The sequence below is a fragment of the Planococcus citri genome, chromosome 3, assembly GCF_950023065.1.
Source record: "Planococcus citri chromosome 3, ihPlaCitr1.1, whole genome shotgun sequence".
NCBI lineage: Eukaryota > Metazoa > Arthropoda > Insecta > Hemiptera > Pseudococcidae > Planococcus > Planococcus citri.
In genome coordinates this window covers 65,518,168-65,536,951 of record NC_088679.1, presented here as the reverse complement: position 1 = coordinate 65,536,951, position 18,784 = coordinate 65,518,168, and the positions used below count along the sequence as shown (strand labels likewise).

The 18,784-nt window shown below is 33.3% G+C and overlaps 3 protein-coding genes across 4 annotated transcripts; 2 read left to right on the top strand and 1 right to left on the bottom strand.

Annotated features, from left to right (window-relative positions):
• The first annotated feature begins 419 nt into the window (after nucleotides 1-419).
• Prx5 (Peroxiredoxin 5) lies at nucleotides 420-4,114 on the top strand. The gene is made up of 4 exons (XM_065359489.1): nucleotides 420-676; nucleotides 870-1,004; nucleotides 1,095-1,226; nucleotides 1,367-4,114. Exons 1-4 carry the CDS (start codon nucleotides 665-667, stop codon nucleotides 1,559-1,561), a joined length of 474 nt encoding a protein of 157 aa, XP_065215561.1. The 5' UTR covers nucleotides 420-664; the 3' UTR covers nucleotides 1,562-4,114.
• On the top strand, nucleotides 3,710-12,638 carry LOC135842122 (glutamic acid-rich protein-like). Its single transcript, XM_065359490.1, has 3 exons — nucleotides 3,710-4,113; nucleotides 5,787-5,940; nucleotides 9,515-12,638. The coding sequence occupies exons 1-3, from the start codon at nucleotides 4,003-4,005 to the stop codon at nucleotides 9,580-9,582; spliced, it is 333 nt and encodes a 110-aa protein (XP_065215562.1). The 5' UTR covers nucleotides 3,710-4,002; the 3' UTR covers nucleotides 9,583-12,638.
• Nucleotides 10,420-18,778, bottom strand: LOC135842118 (uncharacterized MFS-type transporter C09D4.1-like). Of its 2 annotated transcripts, XR_010558069.1 has the most exons (8): nucleotides 18,524-18,778; nucleotides 18,162-18,386; nucleotides 16,093-16,231; nucleotides 15,786-15,988; nucleotides 15,530-15,633; nucleotides 15,325-15,435; nucleotides 14,871-15,228; nucleotides 10,420-14,760 (listed from the first exon to the last, which is right to left on the bottom strand). XR_010558069.1 is itself a non-coding variant. In XM_065359485.1 (7 exons), exons 1-7 carry the CDS (start codon nucleotides 18,773-18,775, stop codon nucleotides 14,928-14,930), a joined length of 1,335 nt encoding a protein of 444 aa, XP_065215557.1. In that variant the 5' UTR covers nucleotides 18,776-18,778; the 3' UTR covers nucleotides 10,420-14,927. The 2 variants fall into 2 exon arrangements, 1 of the variants encoding a protein (XP_065215557.1); XM_065359485.1 differs by having other exon boundaries at nucleotides 10,420-15,228.
• Nucleotides 18,779-18,784: the final 6 nt, after the last annotated feature.

Sequence of the window (18,784 nt, the reverse complement as noted above, 5' to 3'; positions counted from 1 at the left end):
TATTTATTTTTATGGGTGGAGGTGAAGAGTGACGAGTGACGTAGTGTGTAAAACGAGTGACGTATGATTACAGTCGTTTAATATTTCACTTTTGTACAGCTGTCACTTTGAAAATCTTCCTTTAGTTCCTTTTGATCCATATAAGTATTTCAATTTTATTATTTTATTTATGAATGAATTTGATTATTGCGTGATGAATTGCTGCAACTTATAGTTTGAGTAATATCAATATATGTAGCCACGTAGAAATAATACAGCCGACGACTATATTATGAGGTTTGTTTGCTCTTCCGTAATGAATAGTTATTTCGTATTTCGTGAAATAGATACTGTAGAAATATTAATGTTAAAGCACATTCGTGACATTATTCTGTGTCTATCAAAATTTTAGGTATATAGTTCAGTTGTTATTTATTAGGTACATGTTAGTTTTCCAACGTTATGTTGTAAATAATTATTAAGTACATTCAATAATAATGGAAAAGCTACACAGTCTTTAGAGAAAGGCCAACTTGGTGGAGAAAAGCATAGACGTTTGTTTGAGTAAAAATTGGTTATTTGTATTGCTAAAATCCAGTCAAGTGTTATATTTAAAGAAAGCATTTTTTATACTTGGCAAATATTTTCATCGTTTGTGCAATTATATTTTACTTACAGTTAGGAAATGCCAATCAAGGTAGATATATCTTCTGTGTTGGGATTCATCATCCGAATCTGACGGATGAAGTTATAGCATTGTGTTATTTTGTCGATGATATATCAGTTTTATTTTCGATGTTATTTTTTAGTGTTTTTCTTATAATTTTTCGATGTGTTTTTTATACTTTTTAAATATTTTTTGAAAAATTATCGGTGTTTATCGGTTATAGGTGGGCGATAAAATTCCGAGTGTCGAGCTGTATGAAAATTCACCCGGCAATAAGGTGAATATATTGGACATATGCAAAGAAAAAAAGGTCGTATTATTTGCCGTACCTGGGGCATTTACACCAGGATGTTCAAAAGTATGTTATTATTATACGCTAATTCATTCATACCTACGTAGAAATTTTAAACGCTCATTTTTAATGATTAAAATAATATTTTTCGTATAGACTCACTTGCCTGGCTATGTGAAAGAGGCTGATAATCTAAAAGAACATGGAATCGGAGAGATTATTTGCGTAGCTGTAAACGATGCATTTGTACTGAATGCCTGGGGCAGAGAGCAAGGAACTGAAGGGAAGGTAAGAGTATATTTTTTAATCCCGATTAATTTTAAAATTTGCCTATTTAAATTTCAAAGCATGATATTTTTACATTGTGGTATTGAGGATTTGTCTTAGTGGTTTTACTTAATTCGTTGTGGGATAATGTAACTGTTTAGGTTAGGTTGCTATCAGATCCTCAAGCTACATTTACTAAAGCTATTGAATTAAGCACAGATATCCCTCCAATGGGTGGGACGCGATCCATGAGATATTCAATGTTGTTAGACGATGGAGTAATTAAAGCATTGAACGTTGAACCCGATGGAACAGGACTTTCCTGTTCGTTAGCTAGTCACATGAAAGTTCACTAAATTTGTTTTCTTCTTGTTTATTAGAATTTATTACGAACACCTTTTTAGCATTACAAATTTCAATGTTACCTAGTTTCAAAATAGGATATAATTTTGCAGCGAGTTGGACACAATTTTAATTAAAATTCTGTATGCTAAGCTACTACTAGTAGGTGATTTTTCATGCTTCATGTCACGATTGTTTCTTTTTTTTTTCAAATATAAAACGTTCTACTTGCTGTATTATTTTTTTACTCGTAGAAGCTTAGTATTTCAATGAGGATTGATTGAGTTGGTTTTTTATAATGTATCAGCACTCAGCAGGTATTGGTTACACAAACCTATGTGCATATTATAATGATTAACATAAAATAGAGATATAGGTAAATGGGGTCATATCATAACTTGTAAGCTGTACATCTCAAATCACAAATGCCTAGGTATTAGTTTTATTTGTTCAAGGGTGCGATATTTTTATTCCACTGGATGAAATCGAATCCTGTCAGAAAACTTTAGAGCAATATACAGATTAGTTTCTGAAATAAAATTCCTTCGATGAGAATAGCTACCTCTTGTTTTTATTTAATTAATACTTGATAGAACCTTGTAATCGCATGTAACTATTCCTCAAATTTAACGTCATGTCTGAATCGCTACATCAATACCAATAGCAAATTACCTAGTGAACCTACCCGTTCGATTTTATTGAAAAGTAACACAGCTTTTTAAAAGATTTCACGATTCATTATAACATTTATGGTTCTGGAGCTTGAAATGAATCCATTTGTTCGTACTCGTATTTTGCTCGCAGTACAATGCAACCTACAATTACAAAGGTGAAACGAATTCAGCAATTTGAGTAGGTACTTATTAGTTATTAAAAATAACAGAATGTACAGTAGGTATTGTAGCAAATTAAAAGCACAGTAGTCATTCAGTACCCGAATACCTAGGCCAGTATTTTGTAATCAATGAGCTTTTTAAAGGTGTAAAAAAGCAATAAAAGCTCTGTTCTATTCGCTGCTCAGACCAACTCCGAGCAGAAATTTGACTTTATATATCTCGTTTTTTTCAGCTCTCACTTCGAATAAAGTAGAAAAATTGCGGTTTTTGTTATCAGGGAACGACAAAGTTACTCCTTTACCTACACTTCCTTTTCAGGTAGCGTAAAAAGAGCAGAAAAAAGGAGTGAACAATTTCTGCTCGGAGCTGCTCTGAGCAGCGAATAGAACAGAGCTAAAGTATCTGTATTCTATTCTTCATCTTCAGAAGTTCAGACTGCCGAAGTGTTCAGTATATAGTTGGATATTTAATTTACCTAGGTAGTTATCTCCAAAATAAAATTGTAAAAATGCTAGCACTTTTTGTCTTTTTTTTCTTTTTAATAAAAAAATTCCGTAAGGTTACTTTGATATCTAATCAGTTAGGCTACCAATTATCATTTCAAAATCCACCATTTTCGGTACTTTACTTTGCTAATAATTGCTTTTGCTAGTGAAGGGAATTTCTGTTGAAAAATCTCCGATTTATTTATTCGTTTCAGAAAATAATATAATAATAAATTCAGTTCGATTGAGCTGAACTGAAATAAATTTTAATTTTTCAGTTCTTTCTAGCGTCATAGCGTGCTTCCACTTTCGCAGTTTCTTTCGTCTCTCAAGTATCAAATCTCAACTACGTCACCCACGACCACGTCTACACTTTTTTCACAAAAATTTAAAAAATTAATGAATAATAATAATTATTAATTAATTATAAAATTAAAATTTTTATTAAAAATTAAAAAAAAATTTTGGGCAATCAGCGCCATCTACAGAAACTTGAAACAACATGCCAATGAAGGACATATTTTACAGCGTTGATCGTGAAACTCGATACGAAATTCTTTTTCAAACTCAAAATTGATTTTCGAACGATCCCAAAAAATGGTTTATCGATCAATAAAACCTCGATTAATTCGTAGAATTACATAAATTACACTCGCAGTAATAATTTTTCATTGATGAAAAATCTAATTTGTTTAAAAAAAGTTAAATTTGAAACCAAAGTTTCTCAGCCAAAAAGTATTTTACGTTCGTGCCGGGACATCACTGCCGAACGCGTTTCGCTGTACTCCATTCATTTGATTAAATAATGATGGTCGAAGTTGTTTAGAATACGGTTAAGTGTTTCTATCTTTCTTTTTGCCGCTTATTTGTTTTATAATTTTCTCGGTAATTATATAAATATTAAACAAATTTATTGTTTAAAAGTGTTAATTGAGTTAAGCCGAGTATAATCGTGCTCTTTTTACCTTTAACTTCGGTTTATTTCGTGAGGTCAATTTTTAGTTCTATAACAGTTCCTATTGGGAGCACCATATTGGCGTCATCTTGTAAAGAAACAAAGCAGAGTGTGGTCGTTTAGTTCGTGTTTTGTAAATATATTTAGTATTTAGTTATAAATATAAAAAATTTTTAAATATGAGTGCTAAAGAAAATAATTCTGAAGTCGCTTTAGACAAAGTCGACGCCAACGAAAAAAGCAATTCAGATGCTAAATCAGACGTTAAAGGATCAAAAAGGCCGGCTGAAGTAAGTACAAATTTCATATTATTTTGCACGTGTGTTAGGATCGATTGCACCGATGTAAAATTATATAATCATGTCCTATTAGTATTGGAAAATTTTCACTTTTTTATTACTCTCGCTCTCGAGCTGCTCGTTTAATTACTTCTTGCAAGTTTATTTACAAACGAGTGTTTGTTCGTTTTGCTTGAGCCGGCAAAATACGCGCCATTTTTGTGTTTACATTTCGAAGCTGATCGAGTTTAATTAATTGTTTATTATACGCTTTTCGACTCGAATTTGGGTATGTGATCGGTTAAATAATGCCATTTTATTTATTTCCATCGAAATTTCCGTTCGAAGATAATTTTAGCATAGATGCTCGTTGACGTAATTATGATTTTTTTTTAAAACAACAGTGCGTGCTTTCTTCGTAAACAATATTTCCCTCTTTGTCGTAATTAATGGTACGCTGTTCGTTTCGCGTTCCCGTAAGCTAGGCCTAATTGCCTCTTATTTTTTCGTAATTATTGTCGACTTATTTCCATGGTGGAAATGCGGAACAGGTGTCCGTTATTTTAAATGACCACACGTTTACTTGAAAACGTGGTTTTTATCGTCTAACCGACAAACCTATCGAGTATTTCTTACTGTATAAAAATTATATTTTTTCAGCTCGTATCGATTTTTGCGTAATTTTCAATAAATCGCCTAGTTCGAAGCGCGCTACGTTGGAATTGATTTTTTACTCCAGAGATCCTGTTTTTTGATCAGTTTTTCTGTCTTATCAGTGATCAATATTATCTATACCATTTTCTACGAGTTCTCCGGCGTACCGATATTTCCATCAGAATTACAAAGTCGACCTAGATTGTACATTTTGTTCGCCGGAACCGTCGTCGTCGAATCGTATTTATTCGATTTTGTACGTCAATTTAGAGAAAAAAGCGCGAAATTTCATTTCGTTAATCGATTAAAACACCCACGATTTGGTCAGATCACGTGTCCACAAGCTCCCGATGAAACCGTTGAAATCAATATTAATTTAATCGATTTAATTGCCTCTCTATCGACATCGAAAGTTGCGATGTATTGTACGTACGTAAAGGAAAATTATCTTTTTATTATCAGAGGTGTTTGGACTAGCAGCGAAAATGATCGAATTCACGAGACGTGCTTTCGCCTTGAGTTCGCGTAACCGTTACGTCAATGTTGGTTTTTTGGCGCTCGCTCTAGTGGCAACATTGTTTAGTAGTAATGTAACGATAGTAAAAACTTCATTCAGTTGGAAGCCGCGACGGATATCGGCTTTTTTAAAAGTTTGTACTACAATCGTCTTCATCTTATTGGTCGGTTACCAAAGCGGTAGTTTTTATCCCGCCATTCTCGTCACCTCCTCGGTTGTAGTCTGCTCTTTATTGGCGTTTCTAACTTCGTTTCACTGGGCAATTGTTCGGCATAAGTTTTTCCTTCTCACTTCGGCTTACCTACCTACCTACCTATCTCTATCTACCTACACTCGTTGATATTCTTTTTGATTTATCGTTATGGAAAATGTGTTTTGTACATTACCGCGTTCGCCTATCGGTAAACAATTTTATTTAAACATTTCCCTTTCCCTCCGCACATTGCTCAATTTGTCGATGATAATTCGAACTAACAAATTTTTTCATTCAATTCTCTCTTTTTTTGTTTCACAGGATAAAACAGACGAAGTTAAAAAACAGAAAAAAGAAGAAAACGGCGAAGATAAAGATGTCGAAGACGAAGAAATTGTAGAAGGCGAAGAAGATGATGAGGATGAATTAGGGGAAGATGAAGAAGAATTAGATGAAGGCGAAGGTGAAGCCGAAGGTATTTAATAATTTTGCACGCAACAGACCGTTGTTTTTTTTTTTTTTTACAGTATTAACTTTGTCGTAGATTAATCTAATGCATTGCCCATGCATGCATAACGATGCAATTTCATGTAACGTTATGTGCATCTCCCCCTCCCTCGCCTTCTTGTAATGCCCATTTCCTCGTTCTGTTACGAAGATGTACGCATATTCTTTGGACCTAGACCGGCTACTGTTGATGAACTTGCTTGTGGTTCTTTGAGACACCTTAGTATAGTTCTACGTTTCCGCATTGTGCGTTGAAAGCAATTTATGAAATGATGAATTGGAGTTTTTGGTAGCTAAGTTTGGTAACACTGCGTGTTGATAGGTATTTTCGTGTTATTGCTTGAGCTGTTCTCGAGTTGGATAGCGATGCGAAGGAGGAGGAGGGATTGAATTTTATTCGTGGTATTATGTGGGATATCGATGCGGAAATTAATTGAACTTGACCTTGGACTTGTAGGAAAATTTGAACATTTTTCTGAAATGCATAAAAAGTCGAAATTTTTATTGGCAAAGTTGAATTTTGGTTGAAATTCTGACTTTGGGTGACTTGAGTGCTGACAGAATTACCTGGGAGAGGGCCATTCACCAAAAAAATTATTTTCTTGGTGTGGTGAACTTGCGGCGTTGACTATTTATCACCAATGTACGTACTTCGTTTCATGAAGTGTGTGAGATTTTTTTTTCGAAGTGTTTTATTTTTGAAAACTCTTCTAAATTAAATTTTTGAGCAAAGTTTTAGAAACAACTTTTCAAGGTGAACAAGATTACAAAGTCCAATTTTCAGATTGAAGATGGTATGAGTAAATAAAGTTCTGAATTTTCTTGGGTCCTTCAATTTCAAAGATTTGTTTTGAAAAAGAAAATTTCACTTTTATGAAATACCTATTTGAGTTTGTTTTTGTTTTTGTTTTTTTTTGTTTTTTTTTGTTTTTGATGAAAATTTGAATAAGTTTAGCCTTGAAAAATTATTACAGTCGCTGGAAGTTCTGTCCAATCATTTCTATTGCTTCAAGAACTTTGGAGTAGGGGGTAAAGTGTAGTGTAGTGTAGGTATCAGATCATAGGCCTATCGACTTTTTTACTTCGGAGCTCTTGTTTGCTGCCCTCAACGTTAGCACTTTTTTCCTTGAAGATTTATGGGGAATTGAAAAACTTTTTGGTTCCTTCAGGCTTCAGAAAATGCGAATAGGCCAATTTTATTTGGAACTTTATTGTTATATTGCATGCAGAAGGAATCATAAACTAGGCATCTCAATTTGGAAAAAATTAAATAAGAATAGAAGAACTCGAGACAACAATTTTTTTTTAAAATTTTGATGTATGGATGAACACTCTAGTTTGAATTTGGCCAATGAATCTTTTATGTATGTAGGTATGTTACTGTTGCATCTTGAGCTGAACTGGGTGTCAACGGTCATGAAAGTTATGAAAAAGTCATGAATTTGGCTCGAAACATACTTGAAAATTTTTTTTAAAAGCTCATAAAATGATGAGCAGGCATGAAATTCGGTCACTTAAAAAGTGACTTCAGTCACTATTTCACTCGCAAGTCACATTTGTCACTATTTCGGTGAAAATGGTCAAAAAAAAGTGACTGATCACTTTTTTAAAAGATTTGTGTGAAAAAGAAACAGTGCAAAATTTTAAGAATTATCAATATTTTTCATAAAAATCCTTCAGAATCGTCATTTAAAAAAAAAAATTGAAAATCAACTGCTTCAACATAAAAAATGTAAGACGATGTGATTGGATACAACCGATATTTTCTAAACCGTACAAAGGTAGATCGAAAGATGAGGCAAAAATTTATCACCTGTCAGAATTTTAAGTGCTAAAAGTGCCTTTTTCGATTTTTGGTGAATTTTTGAAAATCAAATTTAGCCTAAAAATGAGGGAAAAAATCAAAATTTTACCAAATTGACCAATAAAGCTGAAATTTGGGATATTCCCTATTTTCGACACGCCAAATCGATTGAAAACTGTTTCAACTCGTCTTAAGCAGTTCTGGAGCCTCCAGCAGATTTTTGAAACACGAAATTTTCCAATATTTCGTCAAATGAAGATGGAAAGCCGAAGTTCATTCTGCGAACAAATTTCAATACGCTACGAAGTCGACTGCAGGCGGATGTCAAGTTGTTTTGGAGCCTCCAGCGACTTTTTTAAAAATTACTGTAGTTGCCAGATTTTTGAAACTTGAAATTCCCACAACATTTTATGAAATGCAGTTAGCAAACTGAGATTTACTCCTCAAACTTATTTCAATACGATATGAAGTCGACTACATGGTGGTTTCAAATGCTTTTGAAGCTTCCAGCTACCTTTTGGAAATTTCAATTTTCCAAAAAACGCCATACAACCTTTCAAAAAGTCGCTGGAGGCTCCAAAACGACTTTAAACCCACCAGCAGTCGACTTCGTAGCGTATTGAATTAGTTTACAGAATGAATTTCGGCTTTCCAACTCCATCATTTGATGAAATTTTGTGGTCGAGTTTCAAAAATCTGCTGGAGGCTCCAGAACTGCTCTAAACGAGTTGAAACAGTTTTCAATCGATTTGGCGTGTCGAAACCAGGATATATCCCAAATTTCAGCGTTCTTGGTCAATTTGGTAAAGTTGTGATTTTTCTCTCATTTTTGGTCTGAATTTGATTTTCAAAAATTCACCAAAAATCGAAGAAGGCACTTTAGCACTTGACATTTTGACAGGTAAAATTTTTGCAAGTAGGGCCACTTTTTTTGAGTACATAGGCTAGAAATGTTCCTTAGGACTCCCCCTTTAAGAAAAAAATTGTCCCGAAGCGTCAACGGGGGGGGGGGGGTACAATAGATCCGTATGCGGGCTCCCCGACTAACATAATATACTTTGCTCTCATTTCTCAAAATTTTGGTCACTTTTTCTCAAATTTTTGGTCACTCTTTTGCTATTTTTCAGTCACTAAAGTCACTATAAAAAATTAAATAGTGGATTTCATATGAGAAAAATCAAAAATTTGTTCAAAAAATCTGAAAATTGAGAAAACTATGATATGTGCTTACTTGTCTACAAATTGAAAAAAAAATTTCACGCAGTTTCAAGCTATGTATTTTTTTTGGAGGGGAGGGTTATTTTTATGCGGTAAAAATGTGAAAAATAGGCTATGAGAAAGTCGTGATTTTTTGTCTAGGAGTCATTAGACACCCTTCTGAAACAAAATTGTGTCCTCTAATTTAGGGGAATTTATTATATTATTTTTAGCAATTTTCAAATCGTTGGTGAAAACTGCCCTCTTTCCCCTTCTTCCACTATTTTTTTTTCTGAAAAAAAAAATTGAATTTCTTTGAATTTGGCAAATGGGACGATAGAATAGTGATATTAAAATTCTCGACGGTACAGTAGGAAATTTTATTTTGTCGGTTCGATTCGACTCTCTTTCCTTGCTTCCTCACCCCCTTCCTCACTTCCCAATTATATAATAATTCCTTTCGAACAGAACGAATAATGAACATTAAGAAGTATCGAATAACGTAATTAATCCTTTTTATTTCTGTATTTTTTCCCTACAGAAGAAGAAGACGATGAGGAAGTAGACGCAGAAGCCGACGGCGTGGAGGAAGAGGAAGACGACGCGTAACGTGAACAAAAGTAAAAAAAAACTCCAGACTAAGAATTTTGACCTCCGAACAGTCGATTCCCCTTCTACTAATAAGAAAAACATAACGAATTATTAATTCGCAGTCAAGATTTTATTCATCAGTTTTTAGTTTTAGCTTTTGTTTTCGTTACAATGAATTACGACAAAAGATGTTTTACTTTGAAATTTAATAATTTTACTCTCTCATCATGTTGAATGTACCTAATCGTTGTTTCCAGTTTTGTTATTGATCTTCTATATTTTTCACCTTAAATTTCGACTTTCTCATATATGTGTGTGTGTGTGTGCTTGATACGTTTTGCATCATTTTAGTTTTATATTCTAGTAATATAAAATTATTATCTGCGATAATAACGATGTAATTTATATACTATATAATTGTTAGGATACGCGTGCGAGTGTGAACGAGTAAATGTGTGTGTGTGTGTGTGTGTGTGTTTGTAAACTTGAAATTAATATTCAACTTGAAAAAAAAATTGATAAATTTTGGTATTTTTTGTTACGTTGGCGAGGAATTTTTATTTCATTTTTTTTCCTTTATACGTAATAAACAAAATTTTTACTGCGGCGGTGAAAGGGGAAAGACTATTCAAAACTTAGACTAAGTTATTGTAAATTTTTTAAATATTTTTAAATTATTTATACCTTTCTGTTTTTCCCGTTTTTATATACCTGCACTCGGGTGTGGGAATAATTTCTTTTTTTTTCTCTCTTCTAGTAGAAAATTTCGTTCGATTTGATTTTCTTTTCCTTTCGTTTCGTGGTTAATCGACTCCGATATTTTGGAAAAATTTGTTTGGAAATTCTACAGAGAAACCCCTCCCCCTCCCTATTTTTTTTTTTTTTTGAAATCAGCGTGTAAAGTACTTAAATTTCCGGTACGATTTGGCGCCTGTGTAACGATTTCAGTTTTACTACCACGAGATAAGCGTTTAATCAAGACGGACGTGATGTAGGACTCCTCCACCCCCTCTCCCCCTTCCGGCACCTCTGTTGCCCATCTTTTTGGGGGGGCAAAATTTTTTCGATCACGAAGGAAGAATGAGCGAGCGACGACGTCACGGTGTGTGAATTTTGTTCGGAAAACGATGGTCTTCGGAGCCCGGGGGGAGAGGAGGTGTACGAAGAGATGATACGTATTTCAAAGGAGTCGTGGAAAATCGTAACGTACTAGTTCGGATTGTTTGTCGTCTTGTATCTCTCTTCCCCAGATCATCTTTTTATTTATTTTTTTCTCCGTCATACCGTTTATTTGAATGTCCCTGTACGCGATGATGTAGATAATTAACGTACCTACGATGTGTTTGTGTATGTTTATAAATGTATGTGTGTGTATCATGACGATGACGACGACGACTATGATGAGATAGCTTGCGTATGGAGGAATCGTAGTAGTAGAAATACCGTGACGAAAAGATGGGCGCAGAGAGACAGCATTCCGTAATTTTTAAGCTTCTTTCCTCCCCGACGACGGATGATGTATTTTCTTCCGATTTCATTTCACTGGTTGAAAATTCCTAATCGTTGGATCGTGCGTCGAGAAATGATTTTCCTAAAAAAAATTCGAGTCATTGATGAATTTTTCTCCCTCCTCGTGCAAGTAGACGCTTCTCTGGCTGAAGTGATACGCGAGTGTGCATCACTCCTCGTCTGTGGTGTGTTTGAGAGTGATGTATGCTCCTGCCCCTGCCCCCGCCCCCTCCTTGTTGGGGCCGTATCACCTCATCGAGAGAACCGAGCAGAAAAATTAGGTATTTTGATATACGAGTAATACGAATGCTGGGGAATTTCTAGATCGCGGAGTCGTTTTTCTTATTCTTTTCTTCTATGTTTTTTTTTTTTTTTTTGTTCTCAGTACTCGGGCAGTATGAAAATTTTTGTCATGAAATCTTATCAAACGAATAAGTGTAGTAAATTGCTATGATGTATTATTATATTCGTTATGATTACAATTTTCACGTTATATTTTAATTATGTTTAAGGATTAATATTATGCGTGTATCGTTAGTTTTATTATTTCTTAATTTATAAATAAAAACTACAAAATTGAAATAGTTTTGTTAATGATGAATTTACCATAAATCAGTTACATCGCAGTCGAAATCTTCGCGGGTTTCTCAACATACTAGACCTACCTATAACGAAAGAATAGAAGTATTTGATTACAGAAGACGAATCGCAAACACGATACCGGCATTTACCTATTTTCGAATTTTGAAATTATTTTGGAACGAAAGATTTTCATTCATTTAGGCGTATGTTTTCATGAAATTTATACACGTATACCTATCTATTTATGTGTTTTTAACTCTTGTTTCTATCTGTCTGTTTGTTTTCTCTTGTGTGTTCGTGTGTGTGTGTGTGTTATCGTGTCGCAGTTTTTAATATACATATATATATTAAGTAGGTATTAACCTACCTATTATAATATGTAGCCTAAGTATTCATTAATATTCTTCTTTTCCTTTTTTTTTTTTGGTCTTTTAAGCAATGCTAGCAAGATTCTATAATGACGTCGTTAATGTGATACTTGTGTTACGTATTAAAACAATTATTGTGTGTACAATTTAGTAAGATGAAGTAATTTATTGATTTTTCCCCTACCTTTTTTTTTCTTTTTTGGTCTTCGGTATTGAAAATTATTATTATCGCTGGTATTAATACTCCGCTTACTATAATGAGTTTCTTTTTTCCTGTTTTTAATATTTTAATGTACTTAGATACTTTACATACCTGTTTCTTATAATGTTTTTGCTCCACTTCTCAGATATAGTACGTAGACGTACCCTAATTTTGTAGTGAAATTTTTATTATACTTTGCAAAATGCGAGTTGAAAATTTGAACGAAAGTCGAAAAGAATATCTAACTATCCGTCTGTTGTATACTACAATTTTATTTAATGTGTAAAACAATTCATTCCATTCGTTCGAGATATTGTTTTGCTTGTTGTCTCTTTTTTTTAAACGCTTATTCAAGACTAAAATTGTTTACAAGCGCCAAATTTGTGTAGTATTAAATGTGTATAATTTTTCTGTATGGTGTTGATTTTATTATTTTCACGTACGTGTAAGGTCGAATTGGTAAGGTGAGGATGGCGGGTGGTTTTTTCATTTTTTTTTTTTCAATTTGATGGAGTGTAGGTGTAGCATAAAATTATGATATATTGATGACTTTATTCAGATGTAAGGGAAATGTCGAATTTGTAGATGAATATTGAACTCTCTTCCTCACCCGTTTTGATGTTTTGAAAATTCATTTTTTTCACCTTATTGAAATTGGGGTTGCTAAAATTGCTAAATATTGACCAAAATATTTGACATTTTTCTACGTCTTATTGAGGTCATTTGAGCATTGATTTTGTTTGAGCTCCAATGCTCCATCAAGTTTTCAAAAAAAAAAAAAAAAAAAAAAAATGGAAAATGGAAAATGAGATGAACCATTTCAGTGAGGATGTGTTTTTTGCATGCTCAGTGCACAGAACTGGGTAAGTTGCTTTGATAACACTTGGAAGGCCTTACGTCAGGTCCTCAACAACTTTCAATTGCAGAAAGTTCTGCTCCCCCCCCCTTTATCATGATGTCCTGTTTGTTTGACTCTTTGTACTAACTTTTTTCAATTTTTTAATCATTCACGAAACAAAAATTTTGATACTTATCCTTCTGAAAAATATTGAGATATTGTTTTGGTTTTTTTTTTCAAATTTTAAACCAAATATTTTCTAATTTCCCAGTTATTCTTCCCTTATTTTGAAAATTTGAATTTCTAAAAAATTTTCTCTCAAGTGATGATAAATTGGAGGGGAAGTCGGAGCAGGGAAATTAACCTTCTGAATTCTTTTAAAAGTCGAAATATTTTCTCGAGTAAGTGATGAAAAAATACAATTGAACCCCTCTCTTCCATTCAAATAAAATTTAAGAAATTGTCCTGCTTTTGTCTTTTTTTCTGCGTTTTAATCAGAGGACAAAAATTCTGGAAATCTGAATTTTTTTGACAAAAATGCTTGTTTTTTCATATTGTATTGTAATTTTAAATCAAAAATTTTTGAATTTCCTCTGAAGTTGTGATAAGTTTGTAGGAGAAGATCTAGACATTTGAAAATTTTGAATTTGAAAAAAATCGAAATGTTTTCTCAAGTAGTCAAAAAAATTGATAGTAATAATAATATTGAACCCTTCCTCCCACCCATCAAATAAACTAATTATGACAAATTATCGTGCTTTTGTACTGTTTTTTCATGTTTTTTTTTCATGTTGAAAATCACAAAAATAAGCAAATAACATCCATTTTGTGGAATTTTTTCAGGAGAGGCCAAAAATTAAAGTGGCAAAAAATCCATATTTTTGTCGATTTGTTTATGTAATTACTTTTGTGAAATGGCAATCAGTTGAGGGCTCAAACGCGTCATCTTCCCGCCCTTAAATTGAGTTTTTCTGAGGGGCTTCCTCGTCAGATGCCACGAATAACACAACAAAATCGTAACTTGTGAGAGGTCGCGAAAAAAGATTTTTTGATTTTTTTTTTGTCATTTAAGACCTCTTTTATGTGGCGTGGTTAAAAAACGTTTAGAGTTTGTTTTTGAGATATTTTTGAACTTCTCCCTTGTACGAGATATTGATTTAAAAATTTGTTCAATAATAATATTGTTTTAATTTGACTATAGACATTGGCATACTACATATATTCCCATTAAAGAGGGATTTTATTTCGAGCACCAGCCCAACGTATAAGGGTTGAAAACACTCACCTGCTGAAAGAACCCACCCCCTCCCTCTCACATCCAAAAAATATATCGAATAACCGCGCTATCTCGGGTTGTAGAATTCGGCGACCATAATGAATTGGTGGAAGTGTGGAAGGGAAGGGAAGGGAAGTCAAGTCAATTTTACTTGTAAGATGTAGGAGTAAGATAAGTTGCCTAATCGGTACCCCGTAAATAATAATGTGGCCAGTTTAATCCAGTATAGTCCGGATAAAAATGAAACGAAAATTATTTTTCCTTTTATTTTATTCGTTTCCTATAATTTTGCATTGCATACTGATAATTCATCAATTTTAATTGTTTTTACGACGATTTCTTGATTTCAAAATATCATTATCAGCTGATAAGTTATCGATTAACTTGCATGAAGTGTGTATTGTAGATGTGTCTCCAGAAGCTGATGGAATAAATAGATTAGCGACTGTTATTGTTTCCATCGAATTTTTAAAAATAATATGAAATATTTTACGATGCAATTTGATCTAACTGGAAACTTTGATAACGTACCTACATATTTAAAAATGTTACTCCTCGAGATCATTTTGAAGAAAGTGACGAGTTAACTTATAGGAATTCTTTCAATTCGTTAGACTTCGTATTAGACTCATTTTCGGCTCGTTGACGTTTCAAATCAACCGGAATGCAGAATGTGGCTACGGTCGCGATAATATTCAACGAGATCATCACGATATTAGATTTTAAGTCGCCAATACTCTTTATCATGTAACCATATGCTATGGTTATCACAAAAGCGCACGTCATACCAGAAAGAAACGTAATGGCAGCGGATATTTCTTCGTGTATTGGGAAAGTAAGCTCGATACCTAACTGCATTCCACTAGAATAGTATCCCATTACGAAAAATCTAAAAAAAAAAATCATCGAATAAGTAATGGATAGATAGGTACCTACCTAACTATTTTAGAGAATTAAAATTTTTGAATATAAATATAGCTCTTACCCGGTAACAATTGCGGCTACGTAGACGAATAGAATGTTACCAGATTTCAACGACCATGCAAATGCAATCATCGAGAGTGTCGAACCACAAGTTAAGAAAAGGGCGCATTCTCTAAAATTAGAAGTAACGATGCAAATTTCATATTTTATAAAATAATAAGTACTTACTCATTTTTGAAGTGTAAGACTTGCGAAAAAATACTGACTTAAATTTTCGAGTCCTGTCTAGCACTTTTCCGGCGAGAAGTGAACTTATAATTCCACTGATCATCATCAAAGAGCCAATATTTCCGGCATCACTGACAGCTCCCTGTAAAATAATACTGAAGGAACATGAGAAAATAGTAAAAGATTATAATATTAGATCCTGTGGTTAACCCTGAGATGGATTGCCTATGTTACAGCTTTGAAAAGGGAATGAAGTACATAATACATATCTACCATAAAATGTGGCTTACCTACCGGAAAATTTGTCACGACGATTTCATTCAAACAGGTAGCTAAAGCAGCGAATGAAGCGCAATTTAATCCATACGAAACCATAAACAGTAAAATTTCCGGCTTCCTTGCCAGTTTGACTAAAGTTGGTAGTATTTTTTTATGTTCGGCTTGTTTTTGTCTAATTTGAGCTACACTGGGTGGCAGTTTGGGCTTGGCTTGAAAAACTATATGAGAAAAAATTTACTCATCTGTTGAATTTAGGTAATACCTACCTACTCAAATTATTACCTAGGTAAGTATTGAAAATTTCTGTTGAACAAATACTTACGGAATAAAACGAGGAAAAATATAATAGTCGAAGTAATCGATACACACAGATGCATGTTTCTTAATCCATTCCCAATGGCTTCTTCAGGACCATCTTTCACCAAAACAGTAGGGAAAAAGTAAGCAAATGCTCCACCCAGCTAGAAATTCCAACGATGTCAAATGATAACGAACAAATCCTCGCGTACAGTCAAAAGATCATTTCATTTTAAGAACTACGAGTACCTACAAGTAAGACCTTTTCGACTTTGTACACTCTTCAATTCCCCATCATGCCTTCCCAAAAATTTGAACACCCGCAAATTTCGAATCAAGGTTATCCCCACTTAACCCCCTTCAATTCAACGCCAAACCAAGCCAAAATACAGAATTTGAGCGAATTTCGTTAAAATCCCTCTGGCTAGAATGTTTTACTCAATACTTATTTTATTTCAGCGAAAAAAAATCAGAAAAATAAAAATTGGAAAAAAAATCAGAATATGTCTAGTCTTACAATGGAACCTTTGAACATCCGTCAACTCTCAAATTCCTATATTTCTAAGAAAGATGATCTTCTCAACTAAAGTAATATTTTGTATAAATATTACTGTATTCCCAACATCGATTATCATTTTTGGACACGATTCGTTAGAATAAAATCAAAACAGATCACAAGAGCATGTCTTGAATCCTCCGAGTTCATTTTTTTGAATCTTCCAACGTTTCAAGTTCCCCAGTATACATTTAAAATCAGAAAAAATACATTCATATTCATAGCCTATTCAATTATTATTCATGTCAAAATTACCATAAATTCACCAAGAATTACCAAATTACCAGTAAGTCACCATCAAATTACCAGAAAATGACCAGTAATTTACCAGAAAATGACCAGTAATTTACCAGAAAATGACCAGTAATTTACCAGAAAATGACCAGTAATTTACCAAAAAACTACCCGTAATTTACCAAAAAATTACCCGTAATTTACCAAAAAATTACCCGTAATTTACCAAAAAATTACCCGTAATTTACCAAAAAATTACCCGTAATTTACCAAAAAATTACCCGTAACTTACCAAAAAATTACCCGTAGTTTACCAACAAATTACTCGTAATTTACCAACAAATTACCCGTAATGGCCGTAATTTACCAACAAATTACTCGTAATTTACCAACAAATTACCCGTAATTTACCAACAAATTACCCGTATTTTACCAACAAATTTCCCGTAATTTACCAACAAATTACCCGTAATTTACCAAAAAATTACCCGTAATTTACCAACAAATTACACAAAAAATTACCGGTTATTTATCAAGAAAATTACCAATAATTTACCAAAAAATTACCCGTAATTCACAAAAAAATTACCGGTTATTTATCAAGAAAATTACCAATAATTCACCAAAAAATTACCCGTAACTCACAAAAAAATTACCGGTTATTTATCAAGAAAATTACCAGTAATTTATCAAAAAATTACCAGTAATTCGCCAGAAAATGACTGGTAATTTACCAAAAATTTCCAGTAATTTAATTTACCAACAAATTTAAAATTTACAGTAACTTAGCAGAAAATTACCGGTCATTTTGGCTATTCACCAAAATACTGAAATGATACTTATGTACAGTCACAATATTTTCATTTTAAAAAGATTGGCAGAATACAAATTTTGAAAAGTCAGGCTCGATAATACGTTTTTCAAAGTTTACCTCCTTCGAGTTCGGTGTACTCGTCGGAAATTGGCATTTTTTCTGTTCAACAGAAGTACCACCTATGTACTTATTGTAAATGTTGAAAATTCCTCGACATTTTTCCTTAGATGTTATGTAGAATTGAAACCTCATTAGAGACTTCAGAATGGTCCCCATGTGGTAGTTAACTGACTGAGTTTTGAAACAAAGCAATTTACATCCACAATGGAACGTTTTGTTGGAAAAAATTTTAAAATCTTCAAACAAGTGGAACATATTTTCAACTTTAAAAGGTTTCCCTGTAAGGTCAGAAATACTTAGTCTTATAGTGTGTGAAATGATCCAAAAACAAGCAAACAAATAAAAACTGGGTACTTACCTACCAACTTACTTGATCTCCTAAAGTAGCTAAAGCTCCAGCAGTCGAGATTTCATCAGCTCCGAACCAAATTGCAGTAAAACGTCCCATTAATCCGTAACTCATCATTAAAAAAGAAACCGAACAGCATTGTCCCAAGAAAGCCACATAAAACCGATCGGGTGCCACAGAAAATACTTTGATCCAGTTACCAAGCGTGATGCCAAAAGCTCCGAGGATCATCGTGTATCTTACACCCTGACCAAAAAATAAGAGTACATATGTACTTCTATTTTCATGTAATTTTTAAATAATTAGTTTCGGACAGATATAAGTAGGTGTATGTACAGGTACCTAATTAAATTGTAAGTACGAGTTTCTTTTGATGGACTCACCAGAAAGTCAATTAGGTATAACGCTGGTATTACAAGTATAACGTACGACAGAGTAAATATATTCGAAGTCCATTCTACTTGCGTGGTTGTAACATTGTAGTATTTCGTAACCAAATTATTGATAATTGTGAATTGGGCCCATTGTTGCGAACCATTAAACACATAAACCAAGAATAAAAATAACATAAACCATCTTCGTTTGTATAATTTATAATCTGCTAAGGTTACTTTAGAATCCGCGAGACATTTCATATTTTTTAA